General features: G+C 41.4%; 1 protein-coding gene across 2 annotated transcripts; it reads right to left on the reverse strand.

Moving 5' to 3' along the window:
* Positions 1–334: 334 nt before the first annotated feature.
* On the reverse strand, positions 335–17,103 carry wdr90 (WD repeat domain 90). 2 transcript variants are annotated; one of them, XM_062378583.1, is made up of 43 exons: positions 16,873–17,103; positions 16,616–16,707; positions 15,719–15,895; positions 15,111–15,249; positions 14,812–14,982; positions 14,520–14,646; positions 14,234–14,292; positions 13,814–13,920; positions 13,425–13,661; positions 13,113–13,178; positions 12,932–13,000; positions 12,723–12,833; positions 12,399–12,544; positions 12,241–12,298; positions 11,993–12,111; positions 10,869–11,030; positions 10,645–10,775; positions 10,434–10,550; positions 10,088–10,323; positions 9,612–9,748; positions 9,061–9,191; positions 8,688–8,818; positions 8,416–8,577; positions 7,987–8,115; positions 7,659–7,792; positions 7,529–7,569; positions 7,295–7,420; positions 6,828–6,965; positions 6,640–6,722; positions 6,449–6,551; positions 6,211–6,332; positions 5,907–6,063; positions 5,623–5,813; positions 5,323–5,491; positions 5,018–5,141; positions 4,697–4,868; positions 3,740–3,862; positions 3,239–3,407; positions 2,111–2,241; positions 1,420–1,563; positions 1,036–1,152; positions 867–948; positions 335–779 (listed from the first exon to the last, which is right to left on the reverse strand). In XM_062378583.1, the coding sequence occupies exons 1-43, from the start codon at positions 16,883–16,885 to the stop codon at positions 622–624; spliced, it is 5,511 nt and encodes a 1,836-aa protein (XP_062234567.1). In that variant the 5' UTR covers positions 16,886–17,103; the 3' UTR covers positions 335–621. The 2 variants fall into 2 exon arrangements, with proteins under 2 accessions (XP_062234567.1, XP_062234566.1); XM_062378582.1 differs by having other exon boundaries at positions 2,102–2,241.
* Between the last annotated feature and the right edge of the window lie 861 nt (positions 17,104–17,964).

A 17,964-nucleotide genomic window follows, 5' to 3' on the forward strand; every position in this document is an offset into this window, starting at 1 on the left:
CTACACCAACAATGAACATTCCACTTAAATTCAATCTAGTTGCATACATTTACTATGACTCATATGCAGATATCCTTTACCTAAATAGGCCTTATTCTGTTTCCCATCAAAACTTCCCAGTAAAAAACACCATATTTTGCTAAATCCACAACAAAATGTGATTGAATCTTTTCGTGTCCTTAGTTTTGTAGAAATCTGTTACATAGTTTTTGAGTAATCCTGCTGACAAACAAACAAAATCAACCATACAAGAAAACAGACCAAAGGAGAGGGATATAATGTGCAGAAGTAATGTGATAACCGAAAAAGGAAAAATACTTCTCAAAAACAGTAACTATTTATTTCTCGTCAGTTTTCATACATACAAAACTGCAGCATAAAAACCCTAAAATAAAGTCAAAAATAGGAAATGACTGAATTAACAAAATAATCAATTCATAAAAATAAACTATTCTAAAACCACACATACAAAAGAAAACTGTTAATTTAATTAAATAAAAACCCGCGGCACAAAGCTTCTCCACAATTACTTCACAAAAAGAAATATTTATGGAAGAATAAAATTACAGTATGTAACATTGGAACTAGGCAAATTGACTAAATTAAACAGATCCGAGGCCCTCAGAGGCCCCGCACCTCCCACAGCAAGATCTCATTATAAGCCACTGTGAAAAAAAGCGTCCCAGTGGGTGAGAAGTGACACGTCTGCAGTGAGTCACTGTGCTGCAGGAAGTCCTGAAACCTGCCGCTGCTCGACTTGATTAACTTCAACACGCGCTCTGGCAAGAGATAAGACACAGAGTGAGAAATGTATTAAACGTGAGCTCGGAACTTTTATTACACTTTCATTTAAAATTCAAGTTTACCTTTTGATCCCACAGCTATGAGCTGAGACTTAGAGAGACCAAAGCATGTGGCCCAGTGGGGCAGGGCAATCTTTTTTATTATCTGCAGAAAAACAAATACATTTTGCATGATATTACACACATTAACCAGAAAAATACCCACACAATGAAGCAGGGGGAGCTGCAGTACCTGTTTTTTAGTCAGGCTGTAGAAGGACAACTCTTTCTCTACTCCGTAGCCTGTGTAGACCACCAGGTCAGGGTCTGTTGGGCAGAAGGCAGCCAGGCTGGGAGGTGGGCTGTCATCCTGCAACAAAAATGGTTTATAGATATATCAAAATGACCGAGCTAAATGTTCTTGTGAAGATATTTTAAAAACAGGATAAAAACATATGCTGGAAAATGTCAAAAGCCCAAAAAAAAAACATACATTCAGTGGTAAGTGAGTGCTCATCTTCCACGGTCCTCTACTGAGTATAGACTATGAAACAGAGCTAAAAATCTAGTGTGTAGTACACGTGCATAGACATTTTCATTCATTACCGTGTACCAACAGTTAATCTACAGCCAGTACCTCCAAATAGGCCGGAGCAGGAAATGTCAGCCAGTCCATGAGATCACACTTGTCCTTCAACCAATCAGCAGCCCACACACTCACACGTCTGTCAGCACTGGCTGTCAACCACATCTCCTTTCCTTCCAGTGCGAAATTCTTACACTAAGGATGAGAAGATGAAAAAAGTCTCCAAAGACATACTGATGAAACAAAATGTGATAAAAGGCCACAGGGAGAGCATTTTCCTTTTCTTGAGATCCATAACCCGGTAGACTGTAGCAGTGGAGAGCTTATGAAAAGAATAACTTTGTATAAATAACTGTATAAAGTGTGTATTTAAGTGGATTTGAAATGATAATTTCAAAACAATCTTGATATATACCTACTTATGAATAAAAACAACAATAAATGTATTTACTGCCTCTAAAATATTCCAGTCATTATTTATTTTTCAGTGTGTTTCGTTTCTAACAGACTTATATTTCTGCCACTTTCTCTTACTGATAAATCTAACTCAAAGTGTGCAACAGATCATTTAAGAATTTACTATGAATTAGGTTCATCTGCAAATCTTCCACCGAATGAAATTGTAACTAAAGGAGACATTTAATGTGTGATGCTTCTGAAGTCTTTGTTCAGTTTCTAATGTGCCGTCATATTAAGCTGAGATAAAGCTCCATTCTCTGATTCAATGACTCACTGAGCTGACCTCTTCAGTCACACACTGGATGGTGTTAATCTGAGCTCCTTTGTGGTCCCTGATGATCTGGATAGTCGCTCCATTCACGGCGCTGCTGACAGCTACGAGACCATTCTTCCCCCCTGAAAGGATCACATGACCTGTCGGGGTCCAAAAACAGATACTGGATGAAACGTAGCAGCTTTGATGTACACATGTTACATGACATGCCACTGGCAGTACATGGACTTGATCATGAGTCCTTAAATTTGAAGGAAAAATTTGTTATGACCCCTTTCTTGGACCATGGATACATTTTTCTAAAAGGCTACATCCACACTAACAAATAATATGCCAGGATCAGACTTTGCCATTAACAATGTAATAACTTAAATTAAATAAAACTACATAAACAACAAAAAATCCACAACTTGATAATTACTTTAATAATGTACATTTACTTTTGTCTGGCTCATGCTCTCCTTCGCTTAAAAGCTATATAGCAAAAGTCAGGGGCACCTCACCACTACATGTACCCCATCCTGCACTGTGATTACAATTAAGAGTTTTAGCCTGCCAGAAATCTATCACTTTTGTTTAAAAACTGCAAAGTAGTTTGTCAAGCCCTAAACATGAACATTTGGAAACACTGCTTTAGTTTGAATACTCCAGGGTTGTGTCTTACTCTGACGAGAAGAAAGAATTATGCAGTCACCAGAATGTTCTTCCTGATGGCGTCATATCAATCAAGACTTATCCCACCCTTGTCTGTCATGTCCCTGTCACCTGACCCTTCTGAGCAAAAAAAAAGCATCAGCTTTAAATACTAGTATTGATTGAAACACGGAAAGCCATTTCATAGTATTGCTGAGATTGTTGTCTTTGCTAGCAGCCTTTATGCAGTTGAATTTTAATTGTAAATCTACAGCTGCCTACAAACGCGGGAGGCAAGGTTTTATCAGAAAACAAAGATATATTAACGTGGATGTAGCCTCTGTGTTTGACCATTGGACGATAACCTTTTGAATCAGAACAGCTCATTGTGCCTAAAGCCAGGAAGTGATCACTTAAAAAAGTAGACAGGAGAGGGACGACCGGGGAACAGTCTTGATCTGAGTAATACCAGCAGATGAACGTTTTGTGAAACTGCTCTCTCACCACTAGCCGAGTACTGGATGGCAGTGACAGCAACGTGATGGGGATGCAGCTTCATCTCCATCTCTGAGGAGGCAAGTCTGAAGATCCTCAGGGTCCCGTCACTGTATCCTGCAGCCACGCATGCACTGTTCTCACTGAGAGAGGGACTCCAGCACACACAGCAACAGGCCTGACAGAGAAACAAAGAAAGTAGCTGTGTAGTGAATGTAATTACCGGCACAGTGGGTATAATTACAACCGTCTGCACAAAGTAGGAAATATGCTCCTGATGTAATAAGCGTTATTACCTGGAGGATGCTTATCATTTTTATAGTTCTGTACTTAAAAAGCCAAAGGAATAAATCTTAATCGTTTAACTTACTTACTTTAACTTATCTTTCTCTGATTTCCCAAATCATATTTACAGCTGATATCCAGTTAGAAATCCCCAGCGTTCCTTCAATTTCTACAAGACCTGAGCCACCTATTAAGGTTGAATATTTCCTAAATGCATCCCCTCACCTGGTTGAGCACCTGGAACTGCACCACCAGTTCGTTGCTGGGCACCGACCATACCCTCACGCTGCCGTCCTCACTGCAGGTGGCGAAGTGATTCTCGTCATGGCTGAACAAGACATCATTAACCTGCACAGCGGCAAAAAGGAAAGTGTGACGTCACCGTGTCTGTGCTGTTACACTGAGAAAGAAAATCTCATCATGCAAACATCAGAAACTCGACTGAAGCTTCTGAAAAACAGAATTCCTCAGAGGTCATGTCATTTGCAAGAAATATGTTCACAATCTCCCCTTGTGTTCTATGATATAGAGTTTAATAATATCAAGAACTTTTTGATGTCACATTAAAACTGATAAGTTATAATAATGCCATTACTTGAGCATTTCTTTCTTTTTGACATTTGTGTTAAATTCATAATCAGCTTATTAAGTATTCAGTTATGGCCCAAATGTTGTGTTTTGGGGTCACATTGACCTTGACCTCCAAAATCATTTTTAAAAATCCCAACAAGGTTTTCTGAGCTGAGGGATTCAGACAGAGGGTTGGAAACCTGAAAACATAATGCCAAGGCTGACACTGTCACAGAGGCATACACATTTAAAGCTCTTTTATCAAAATGAGGATGACAATAGATGGCATAAATAATTCAGCCAGACAGGGTGCTGTAAACAAGATTCAGTTCAGGACGTGACATTTTGTCAGGACAAACTGTGAACAGGTATTGATGCTGTGTTTGCTCATCACATCCATTTCCACGTCACAACTGTAGCTTCTGACAGACATGTAACATGTGTTAGCAAGTCTTTGGGCAGATGTGTACCACCAAGCCATCAACAATAATATATTGTAATAAGTTATAAGTTTAAACCTTATACCATAGCTTTTCCCGGAGACACAAGGTTATTTTTCATTTGGATGTGGTTATTTTGCATTTGTCAGGGTTGGTGACAGAGCCGTGGTACCTTGGTCTTGTGCCCGCTGACCAGCCGGATGCTGCTGTTATCGGACCAGTTGATGTACCAGAGAGTTCCGGCTGTGGTTCCAATGATGCCCATGTCCATTGTGTTATCAAATGCTGCGCTGACTACGGTTCCGTCCAGCATTACCTCTTTCTCCAACACCACAGTGGTCCATCTAAAGAAAAGACACAGGCTACCACAATAAATGCAGGGCGGGGCTGATCTATGTGGCTAGCTCCACATGCTGAGGAACGTATACATCCCATGTGAAGAGTCTACTGCCGAGATCAAACATACACATAGCCTTAAGAAAAAGATACACACCTGTCCTCCACATGGCAGACTTGTTCCTGGGGCTCCAGGCTCTGAATGGCTTCGACCTCCCACAGTCGGAACCAGCGGGTGTTGCTGCCCGTCAACAGACGGTTCCCTCGACACAACAGCACTCCTGAAATCCAGTAAACCACACCAATCTCATTCAGGTTAATTTACCGAGTGAAATAAAAAGCATCTCCACAATTTAATACAAGCAACTAGAAGATAATAATTCTGGTGTCTATTTTTCGGGAACTTGAGCTAAAAGTATTATTATCCTAACTAGATGGTCAGAATGTGTCATAAATATGTACCAATCTCTCCCTTATCTGCTTCCCAGGTCATAAAGCAATCCTGTGTGTTCACGTCCCAGGCGCAAACATGTCCTCGGTTAGTGGCAGTGAACAGAAAGGAGTCCGTGTGGTAGCACAGAGCGGTCAGCTCCACATCCCCGACCTCCGCAGGTGCTTTCACCCTCTGGACCTGAAAGGGTGAAAGACAGGTCAATCCTTATGTACCAGGGTGTGTACAAGTACAATAATTACCCACAAGAACACACTAAATGTGCAGTTGAAAATGATATAGTACTTCCTAAATCACAATGTCTGTTTTACCTGCAGGTCAGCATCCAGCACATGAGTGTGGAGGAGGCAGAAGTATAACCCCCGGCTGCCCACACAGGCCAGCTGGCCGGCTGCAGAGCGGCTGAAGGCTGCATCATGGATCGGCCCCGACATGCTCACGCTGGACAGCAGCTGGAAGGTCTTGGTGCTCCACAGAGCCAGCTCTGGCTCAGAGAAGTCTCCTGTAGGGAATTGGGAAGAAACCCATAGTAGTAACAGTAGCAACATTTGTTATTTGTTATTATGCCAAGAGTATAAATTCAAATGTTACTGACCGACAGAGAGAAAGAAGCGATCGTCCCTGGAAAAACAGAGACTTTGCACCGCCCCTCTGTGGAAGGAGATGCTTTTATGACATGTTCCATTCTGCACATCCCAAATGCAGACAAGGCTTCTGCTGCCGTTACTGCCGCCTGCTGCTGAAGCCATTTTCTGGGCAGGAGATAACAAGACGCAAAGCATTATTCCATAAAACGCATGGCAAACTTGATTTTTGGCTTTCTCTCTGGTCTGAGCAGCGTGACTTTAGGTTCACAGAATCTAACACAAACTAAAAGTCAAAAACTATGATAAAAGTACCTGTGCATCATTTGAGATCGCAAGACAAGAGATCTCCTCACTGTGGCCTTGCAAGTGTCTCTGACATCCTGTATGAAGGTGCTCCACCACCACCACGCAGCCACACGAGTACGCAAATAAACCTACAGAAAAAATGTATTGAGAGACAACAACTTTCACCAACCTCAGTTTTAAAGTTCATTATTTATTTTAGTCTACTGTTAATGTTTAACTTTTACTTTCAGTATATTATAATGACCTTGGTCAGGGCTCCACACCATGTTGCCACGGCCATTGCCATTATAGCCAATCACTGCTTTCAGCTTGATGCCCTCCTCTCCTGGTTGGGGAGCCACAGCCGCCTGAATCCAAGAAAACTGTCAGACTGGAGAGCAGGAATATCAAAGCACTCCGTGACTACAGTTCATTATAATACAAAGTGTTGTTTACCTGAAAAATAGTGGAGTTTTTGAAACGTGGGATAAAGTGCCTGTAACAATCTGGACGTATTGGCTTCTTGCCTTTTGACTGAACTTAAAAAAAAAAAAAAAAAAAAAGACGCATAAAGACATAAATACAACAGCAAAAGAGAATAGTCAGTTCACTGCAAATATTAAGTATGGTAGGGGAGCACTTACTAGTGTCATTATGGCTGCTATTCAGGGAAGGTGTTTTGACCAGCTCTGTAACTTTGAGGAAGGAGGAGGCAGATCTGGGGCCAGATGACGGACCTGAACCCCCGGGCGGGCCTGGAGCAGTTGTGAGGGTTGGGGTGTCTTCACAAAGAGACGAGGAGCCAAACGTTTCAAAAGAGAACCACTACAATTACAGCCTCACAGTCGTACACCTCCACCAACCACTAAAGTTTCACAGAAAAAGGTCCCTATAATCAACATCTTCATTTACAGAACACTTTGGTTGTAGTCAATAGCAACGAACACATGCAGAGTAAGAGTGTGGCAAGTGAATTAAGGTGTTGCTAGGCAACTATTGGGGATTGGCTTTTTTAGCTTAAAGCTGAGGTACTGAGGTTAACACCAGTAAGACAATTAAAATATTTGATATACGCATGTTCATATCTATTTACATGAGCGGGAGAACTTACCAACCCCATCAGCTTGGTATGTTGTGCTGATCTCTAGATGTGGAGGTGGTGAGGAAGGGAGGGGTGCTTTATGTCGAGGCCTCCCATTGGACAACTGAACGTCACTCACCGCAACATCTCGATGAACTGTTACATGAAAACACAAATTAAAGAAATACATTGAATTTAGTCCTAAGATTTGGATCACGTGCACTCTATTATTTTTGCATTTCAATGACCTCTATGTAAATTTACCTGATTCAGGGGCCGGGGTGTGGTTTACTCTGAGAGGTGAACTGTGAGTGAAGACAGAGTGAATTGGACACTTAAAAATAAAACTCATGAAGCGTAAAACACAAGATTTAAACGTGAAACAGATTATTACCGGCGATTAGTCAATGAGTAACCAGAATGCGCCAGGAAGTCCCACAGAAATATGGCGTCTCCCACTGAGACTACTCCCATTTGGTCCGGGGTGAAGCTCACCTGGCAGATAGGCTGACTGTGACCTATGAACATCTGCTCCAGAGAAACAAGCGTCTCAGTCACAACAGAAATCACATAACCTTCTAATACTTCTACTTGAAAGTGAAATAAACACAACATAGTTTCTGCAGAAGTTACTTGATAAAATAAAAAAATCTGTAGAGAATGTATAAGTTACATTACAGCCACTAATAGTAAAAGTTAAAAGGGATCTAACTGTTGAGTACCTGTGAGTTTATATCGAGCTGCATGTTATAATCCCACACTTTAACAGCTTTGTGTCCTGCAGTCAGCAGGAATCGACTGTCCTCACTCACAGCCAAGGATGAGATCTGATGTTTGTGAACCTTAGAAATCTGAAAGGAAAATGAAAACAATCTCTGACATTTAACTGAAAATCGGATCAAATGATGGTGTAGAGACAATCTGGTCATATCAAAACCCTCTGTCTCTTGTTGCTTTCCCTTCAGACATGTTCTCATCATTCTTCTACCCTGTGAGCTTCTTCCCGTCTGTATCTCTGTCAGCTAATCTCATGTTCTACTGAAACTTTTTAAATGCCTTCCTCTGCTTAATATTTTACACTTTCAGCAAATAAATAAAAACATTGCAAAATGATTTGCTGATAATTTAAGACACAACATCTGTGGTGTTACCTCGCGGAGCAGACGGCCTGTCTTAGTGCTAACCCAGAGGATTTTGTTAGCAGATGTCGCAACCAGCAGATGTTCAGTGGAGGCCAGGGAGAAGCAGACCTTCAGTGCAGAATCCAGACGAGGGCTCTCTACGTCCAAAATACTCACATCCACGTGGAGCAACTGGGTAAGGATGACATGTGTCAGTCGGACCCACGAGAGAAACCCGTATAATGGAAGGGTGATGCAGCCTCACTACTCATTAGGCATGAAAGCCGTCAATGTGCAGATACCTCATCCAGAGACCGTGCGTCCGCAATAGTGACAATGTACTCGGAGGGACCGACAAAAGCCAGACAGCGGCTGTCACTGCGCACTGTGAGAGCGTCTGGAGCGCGCTCCGTGCCTCGGGCCACCACATTACCTAGAAAATCAGGTACAGAGTGAATCTCAAGATGATGATAAATGCGGCTTTCGGATAAACTAACTGTAACTCAAACTAGTGAGCCTTTGAGTAAAGTCAGTTCAAGCAATATCACATTGTGATGGCTAGCTAATTCAATTTTATTCTGTGCCTGCATGTATGGTTTATGGTAAGATTCAGTGTAACATATGATCTACTACAATAATCTTGAGGTGTGTGTGTGTGTGTCTGTGTATACATACATACAACTCTGATGACATTGTGATCTTCCTCAGAGGAGTTGTAAAGTGCAAGAGAGCCTTGAGAGTCAGCACTGTACATGTACTCCCCGTCCGGAGAGAAGGCAAGACCAACCACTTCACCAATGTGATGCCTGTAATATATATATACACACATACTGTATGTAAGCAGCAACATATATGCTGAGATATAAGAATACAAAAGCAGTCAGTACCCTCTTGAAGGATACACTTGTTAACAGCAGTTAAAGTGGTATCTGTTGCACTTGACTCATCTGTAAATGCACCAAAACTGACCCACGTGGCAGATATTAGGCTTATGACATAAACACAGATGAGAATTTCCCATATTATTTGACAGTGCAGTCATAACCGTACCTGTTATCTACATCAAAATATAATTGCAAATTTTTTCCTTTAATATCAAGGTCAATTTACTAGTTATAGTCCAATTATTATGTATTTTAAGCATTGTAAACTATAACACAACATATTATACTATATAATATATAATAATAATATAATTACACAAGAGGTAGTTAGTTCAGACGTACTTGTGTTCAGCCAACAGTTTGGCACTTGAGATGTCAAAGACCCTGATGACGCCTGAACTGGAGCCACAAGAGAAGACCTGCTCACTGGGATGGAAGGCCACTGAACAGGGGCTGTCCTCAGACACAAAGTCGTACAGCTAAACACAGGAGACAACAAGACATTCAGTCGTAGAGAGTGAACAAGGACTTTGGTGGTTGGATTATTCAATAAAACCAGACAATTATAATCGCTCTCTTTTTATAAATCACAAACTAGACTAGAAAGAGAGATTAAAAACAGCCTCAAATGGTCTAGCTTCAGCAGTGAAAGTAAAACTGACAAAAAGAAGGACAGAATACCCATTTCCTGTTTTTCTAAATTGAGATTGTGAACATTGTACACAGACTTGAGCCTTTTTATGTCTGGTTCAAAAAAACTTAAGGACAGTGCCTCCCCAATGAAATTAGGAAGAGAAATTGATATGACGTGGATTGACCTGCTGTAAGGAGTCCATATTCCAAATGCGCACCGTGCCGTCGGAAGAGGCAGTTGTGAGATGCCGACGGACGCCGTCCACACTGAAGCCAAGCACAGTGTCTGTGTGCGACCTCATCAGTGTGCTGTACCCGTGGCTGCTCACATCAAGGAAACCCAGGATACCGGTTGAGGTGGCTGCCAGGACCTGAAGACTGTCCGATGAGACCGACACCAGGCTCACAGGTCCCTCGTGCTCTGGGAAACAATGACATGTGTCTCAGTGATTGCCTTGTATGAGGATGTGAACTATCCCCTACAGTTAGTTGGCTGCAGGTTAATGTCAGGCCTAACCCCACTGTGCCTACCAGCCTCCAGGAAGACGGCAGAAAAATCGAGAGGCCACAGACGCAGGAAGCCGTCTTCAGAGCCCGTGGCACAGAATGACGAGGACACGCTGATGCTGTTGATTGCGATGCCGGGACCTGTGAATCACAAGCACCCACACTCATGTCTTCAAAGGCTCTGCTTCAAAATATGAAATAAACAGTTTCTTGCTCCAAATGATTTCAGACCCACCTGTGTTAAAAGTCATTTTCTCTCTGTTGCCTGCATGCTGCTGCTGTGCAGGCAACAGTCTCCTCACATTTCTAATTTCTACGCGGCGGTAGTCCACCTCAAAGATATGGCCACTGCGACTGCTGGCAAATCTATGGGAAGAGAGTCATCTTTTATTAAATCCAATTACTGAATGTCTAGATAAAATTCATATTTATTACAATGATGAGTGACCTTTCACTCACAGTGTTTGATCATCTGGATGCTGGTTGGAGGCGTTTCCCTCCTCAAAGGCCACGTCGGTGAAGTCCATCGAGTGGTATTCCCCCAGGTTTACTGGACAGGAGCGCAGCGTCCCATTCCGTACTCGCCACAGACGAATATTGTCACGACCACACGACACCAACCTAAAAGCAACACACTCTGACATTTAGTCCCAGAATTCTAAATAACTGACAAGTCAATATGAGGCTTATTTCTGTTCTACTCTTTCTACTACAAAAAACTGCTGAAGTGACACAACTCTCTTTGCAAAAGCACACTTTTTAAAAAAGAGTTTCAGAATGATTCTTCAATTCTGTCTTATGCTTCAGACATTCAACACAAAAAAAGCCTTTAAACAGTGGTTCATCCAGAATAATTTAAAGCTGCATTATCTAGCTTTGAACTGAACACTGATGCTGGGGATTTGGCTGTTTGCAGCTTTCTGAGGGTTTAGGGGTGATCATGAATTCTGTGAATAGCTGATCACCAGTGAGCACTGTGGGAGTCAACAGACGACACAGGGCCCTTGCTGGCACTGCAAACTGCCACAGGCACCATGCATGAATCAAATAATGCTAATGCAACATTCCTAATTTTCATATTCAATAAGATGTTTAGGTCTCTAGGTAGTACAATCCCTTTCACCACTTGTTAGCTTAGGATTTTATCAAAGTCTTTTATTGTTGTTGTGTCTTTCCTCTTCATCATTTTGATGGTTCAGTTACTGTTCTCTGATTTACTGAGTGGCTAGGAGTGTAACGACTCATCAGTCATCACTGGAGAACTACAACCTCATTCTATTAAGAAAGTGTCCACTCAGAATGTAATGCCTTTCTATATCTGTATGTGTTCTGCAAAATATAACATCTATATAATGAGAGTAGAGTGTGTATGTATGATGTAGAAGAAACATAGCAAATGTTCGGCCATTTATAAAACTATACAGATGCTGAAAAGCTGATTCATGCCTTCATTTCTAGCTATTTCTTGTATGAAAGGTGCTCAACATATTTGGGTTATTATTATTATTATTAGATGGAGACCTGCATTTTTGTTGAAAAGAATCAATCAATCAATCCGTGACTAAACACAGAAACCAGGGTACCTTGTATCATCGAAGTAGGCGACCTTCATGGTGTTAATGTCCACATCGGTGTGAGCTTTGGCTAAGATGGTCACCTCACCACCTTTAGTGATATTCTGAGTGTTCCACACCACCACCATCTAAGAAGTGCAGAATTAGGACTGCAAATATATACAGTCTGCTTGCAGCTAAGGGCAATAATTTATAGTTATTATTAGTCATTTGAAATATCAACTAGATGAGTCAGTCAGAGTAGTCATGAGTCTTACTGTTTTATTGTGACTGTCTTTACCCACTCCACAGAGAACACTGCCAATGTTTGAGAAGCTGTATTAATGGAAAGAAAAGAACAAAAGAGACATTTTGAAAGAGCGAACAGCGTTTAACATGTCAATGAACCATGTATATGACGTGCGCAGTTGGTTACCTTAGAGAGGATAATGAATGAGCATGAATTCTGAACATTGCCAGACAGTTTCCTTTGTGGTAGTTCCATACTCGCACTACACTATGATTACCAGTTTGCGCTGAGGCCAGCAGGGTCGTGTTGCCATTAAAAGCAAGGGCAGACACCTACAGAGAAAACGCACATGTCAAGAAGTTAATTTCTGTAACAAAGGCAGAAGGAAATGCTTTCTCTCTGCCTTGCAACCACGCTTCAAGACCTAGAATTAAACAATTTAAAGAACCTTTCATAGGAGGCCATTGTAAACAATGTGTGGGCTAGCACAACATATAACCACTCATTTACCTTATCAGTGTGGCCAATAAAGAATCTCTGCTGGTTTGAGGAAATCTTCATAGAGACGATGATTGCATGACACGGATATACCACTGCATCACCTGATTTGGTCCACAGAGCCTGTAACGGAATACAAAGCAAATGTTAGACCTCTAGTTTATAACCGCAGGATGAAGCCAGCCTATTTTTTATTATAGTTTAGATCTTAATGAGCATACATATTTAAAAGTGCCTCCTCCAAATCCAATGATTCGATTGAGATTGAGAATAGGGTCTGGAAGCAGCTTCTAATGAAGAGAGCAGAAAAAAAAGCAGATTTATAATATTTAGTAATGAGCTCTCAAACAAATTATGTTTCAAGTTGTTTTCATTTCCCTCTCACAAACTCTCATGTCTTACCTGCTGTTTGGCTTCATTAGATGCTGATGACAAATGAAGAGGATGTGGAGGAGAACTGCAAACAACCTGGGAATATGACAAGGTGAACAGTGTTTTCAAAGCAGTTACTAAACTCTATTGGATGCATTGTGGTCTCATGCACTATAATGAAAATGATGTACCAGAGAGAGCGATCTGGTATATTATTGTTCTTTTCTCTATAAGAGTAATTTTCAGACATAAATTCTGAAGAATGACCAAACAATTGCATCTGGACGCAGTTCAATACTTAAGTTTAATCGAAAGTACAATCTAGTCCATATGAAGCTTCACCTCTTCTTCACTTTCCTCCCCGTATTTGCTGAAGGCATCCTCAGGGTGTGCAAACACATGGACTTCACTGTCATCAGTATCACAGGGTGACCTGGATGTGAGCTGGTGTGGACTGTCGCATGCAGACTCCTGCTGCTGCTGGTTATCATTATGGCAAAGCCAGTCGTCCTTCTGGTGAGAGGAGACTACACCAAGCTCTGGTATGTTAGTCACCACGGGGGTTCGATCCCTCAGCAGCTGAGGAGACAGGAGGGGGGAAAAACTGAAAATTAAACAAAGCATCTTAAGAGAAAAAAAGTGTTTCATAACATAATTTTACTATTTAACAGATTTCAAATCTAGCTGGGCTAATACACAGAGGCTTGATGAAAGCTTGTACTGTAGCTTACTGATTTTGGGGTGGTGATCTGCTGAACGAGGGACACGCGGTCCTGAACTGGTCTGCTGAGGGTGACACAGCGAGATACCTCACCTCTAATCGGTCTTAGGACACAGCCTGTGAAAAATTGGGGCACGAATGTTATTCATCCTTAATACCGGGCATGCAAGAACTAAAAAAGATGAATTATAATTTTCTTTCTTTGTAAGAATTGATTTCCAAAAGCTTTTTCAAAAGAAACAGTGGAATGAAATGAATGACAACAAAATTGTTTCTGGTGCTAAATATTTTTGTGGAGAAAAACAGATGTTTTAAGGAAAATCTTAAAAAGCAAAAGGAGTCAGACGTAAAGAGCATCGCACACAAGGCAGACAAATTGTTAAATACCATGTGATGAGAGTGAGGTGCAGGGTGATATTTCATGACTTACTACTTGGATTGCCTTTTTGAATGGAGTCTAAGGGCAACTTTGTTCCCTCTGAGGGAAACCTGTTAGGGGAGGAGAAAAGAAGAGAGTCTATGTCAACAGACTGCAATAAAGCAGGCAATTGTAGTTTCCTTTCATTTGCAATAGTAGACTGTTGCTTTAAAAAAAAAAAAATCATCATGAAGATACATTCCAAAAGCCTGGCTGATGTTAATGTCTTAAAATAGACAGCCCTGCGACAAGGCTGTTTGTGTTAACTTCAGAACTTTCTCTGATGAGGTAACCGTACTTGATATGGTCGTAGAGGTCATGCCAGGAGCCGCCCTTTGGCACAGGGAATGACATGTCTCGAGGCATGGGACCTGTTCCCAGAGAAGAGGCCAGTCCCATCAGCTTGGCTTCACTGAAGGAAACCCCTATTGAGAGAGAAAAGGACAAAGAGATGAGAACTTTGTCTTATTTGTTTTTGTTCTTTTATTTTTCAAATGGCATTGCCTCAAATTAGTGGCATTCACAAAACATGAGGTGTGAATATCAAGTATAAGATTTATACATTGTAAAAAAACACAAAATAGAGCCACCTGGATCTAGCAGCAGGTCACTGGTAAACATGTTTTTCACTGCCAAGTTGGCACAAAGCTTGATGCTCTTCACGTGTCTGTAGTAGCGGTTGACATAGACGGAGAGTGTGTGCTGCAGATCCAGCATCAGACAGGTCCAGCGCACTGAATTGGGCGCTGGATCCACGAAACCTGGAGCCAAAAAAACATAAAGATAAGTTACAATACGTAGAAAAGTACAGTGGACTCTTAGTAGGGCATCTAATGAAACAAAAGGAAATGATTATGGTCATATAAGTACAGTTGCATGTGTGTTTTACCATGTCTTGAAGATTTGGATGTGCTCTCATAGACTGAATCCTTCTCAGCTTCACACAGAAAAGGAAACTGGAGCCAGGTCGCTGTGGACTTGAACTCTTTGAACATATTTGAAAAGGTGATACGCACAACCTGGCCCTCCTACACATCACAGCAGGGAGCAAGAGATAGAAAAAGGAATAAGAAAATGCTTGAAAAGTTGTAAAAGTCAATAAAAAATATCATATCCTAAACTGTCTTGAAAGTGCTGCTTGAATGAGTAAAAATGTAGCTCTAAAAAGAGTTAAGAGATTAAACTGAATCTTTTTTTCACACATTTCAACAGTAAACAAAAGACTGTGGAGAATATTTGCTCCCACTTTTCTATTCGACTACATTGTCAACACATTAGAAGAACAAACTTTGAAATGTCAAAGAATTATAAAGAGAAGCTAATAATGCCGAGCTGGGGATCGTTGCGTTTAAAAATGAAGTGCAGTATCATGTGTGTCAATATAATCTCAAAGGGACTCAAACCAAAGACCATTTATGGAGCTGAAAGGCCACTGTATAGGCCTGAAAACAGCCGTGCAGTGTACGCATGCACAGAATCAAGCAATAAGATACATACCTCTGCGGCAACATCCAGGTGGACTACAAAGTATTTTCCAGGAATGGGTCTGAACAGAAGGTAGAAGTAGCGCCCAGTCAGCCCCAGAGACTGGTTTGTGTTTTTGGGTACCAGGATGTAACTGTTGGCAGGAACAGGACCCCTGATTCTGAAAACTGAGCATTTCAGCGTCTTGTCCTAGAGGGTGTCATGGAGATATATATATATATATATATATTGTTTATATAGTTAGTTCATTGAAGGGATGAGGACCCTGCCAAGATTTTAAAGTTGGAAAGAATTGAGACAAAAGCTGTTTATTTAGCCAAATCATAATAGTGGACTACGGTGGCCCTGAAAGGCAAATTTCACAAATGGGAAATCACAACAGCAAATCACAACGCTGATTGGATGAACCTAGTGTCCATCCTTATAGCAGGTGCGTTTGTCCACTCAGCGACAAGCAGCTACCTCTCTCTTTCCGTCAAAAGTGAAGCAGTTAAGTTAAGTTGTTGGGTCATTGTTTGGCTGTCGTGCTTTTTGTTCAGTTGCTGTGTTTTCTTATTGGTCCTTTGTCCTTGTGTTTTGTAATTATTGTGTTTTTGCGACATTTTTGTTGTTTTCATATTTATCATTGTGTTTTGTGGTTTCTTGTGTTGTTTTTTTTACCCTGTTGTGCATTTTGATCAGCCATTGTACTTTGGTCGTGTTGTTGTGATTTGCCGTTGTGGTATCCCATTTGTCATCGTGATTTTCACTTCAGAGACACCCAAGTCGACAATGTGGACACTACTGGAATCCATGAAGATGAAACACAGAAACCGAACCAACCCTTGAATCTTTAAAAAGGGTAGTTTACGGTGTTACTGCAAGTTGAACTTTGAAATCCCACAGCTGCACAGTGTGGCACACAGTTACCGTGTATGTTGTCACATCCCCCTCTTTAGCAGACCTCTTCCAGTCTTCAACTCGGACATGTTTGAATACGTTGACATAAGGATGCTGCCAACCTGCAGAGTCACAAACAGGCTTCAGTCACAGTGAGCTACACTTCAACAGCAACACGTTAAATGCTTCAGTGTAAACTCATCTTCCACGTCACAGTCTCCTCTCTCACTCGCTCTCTGTTGTCGTATCTGATGGCTTTAGTTAAAAACCTTTAACAGTCACTTTACCTTTGGAGGCCATTGATAGCCACGGCAGGTAAATCCACTTGTTGACGTGTGTCGGGCAGGTTTAAAATCCACAGACGTGAGCTAGCAAACACGTGAATGGCCTCGAAACGCTCGCTCTCGTTTCCGCAGACGTTAAAACAACATTTCAACCATTTGTTTTACATCGTTACGAGGCGAGAGGACTTCTCCATTTCTCCCTGACACCGAGGAAAACTGCAGTTTGGGTTTGACGTCCAGCTCCAGTCGTATATTTCCCGCGCCAGCCGCCGCCGTTGCCAACGACGCGCAAAGACGGCACGGTGCTTATGACGTCAGCGCGTCTCGTTCCCCCGGGAGTTCTGGGAAATGGAGTTAATTCCGTCCAATCTATCTTTCAAAGTTTGTACTCCACCCAGTTCTGACCGTGATTTACTTCACATTTGGATATTTGCAACTGATCTCACATACCACACACACCTCATAGTTAAAGGGGCTACACCCCGCTTCCCTTACGTTGATGGTCACACTAAATACATTCCTCCGTGGACATGTCCGGCTCAGCAGCGACTGAAGCGCCGCTTGCTGGCTGCACCCCGAACCCAGGGCTGCAGGTCAAACCCCCGGACCCAGACCTCCAGGTGGACACAGGCAAAATATACAATAAGTAAAACCAGTGGAGATTTTAGAAAAAAAAACCAAAAGAGTTCCAAGGGGGAGCCCCTCAAAACTGTTTATCAACATGTTACAAATAATCTTTAAAAAGCAGAATAAAGGAGGTAGAATCATTAAAAGAGAGGATTTAAAAGTGTTTTGAAGCCACTTTATTCTATTTATAATGCACACAAATTCCACCCTAGCTTTTAACAATACTATTGTGCACATTATCGTACACACTATGGTACATTAGTTAGATACCACAGTCTACTAGAGTACATTCCATACTGTTTAATCTTGTACGTCCTCAAGCCTGAGCGATATGGATTTCGGGGAGGTTGATACCTCATTATAATCATACATCTTATAATAAATACCTTACAAGAAAAAGAAAAGCAGTACAATACTTTAACATGTTTGGAACTTGAATGAAGACAAACATTGATGTAGATCAATGTA

This window comes from Platichthys flesus, chromosome 20, assembly GCF_949316205.1.
Source record: "Platichthys flesus chromosome 20, fPlaFle2.1, whole genome shotgun sequence".
Lineage (NCBI taxonomy): Eukaryota > Metazoa > Chordata > Actinopteri > Pleuronectiformes > Pleuronectidae > Platichthys > Platichthys flesus.

Excerpts from the sequence above, each read along its gene's own strand:
- wdr90 (XM_062378582.1), bottom strand. Across the intron at positions 13,001-13,112 it reads CTAATGAAGCCAAACAGCAG|AAGCTGCTTCCAGACCCTAT; the intron begins GTAAGACATGAG and ends TCTCTTCATTAG. Across the intron at positions 7,793-7,986 it reads AGCTCGATATAAACTCACAG|ATGTTCATAGGTCACAGTCA; the intron begins GTACTCAACAGT and ends TCTCTGGAGCAG.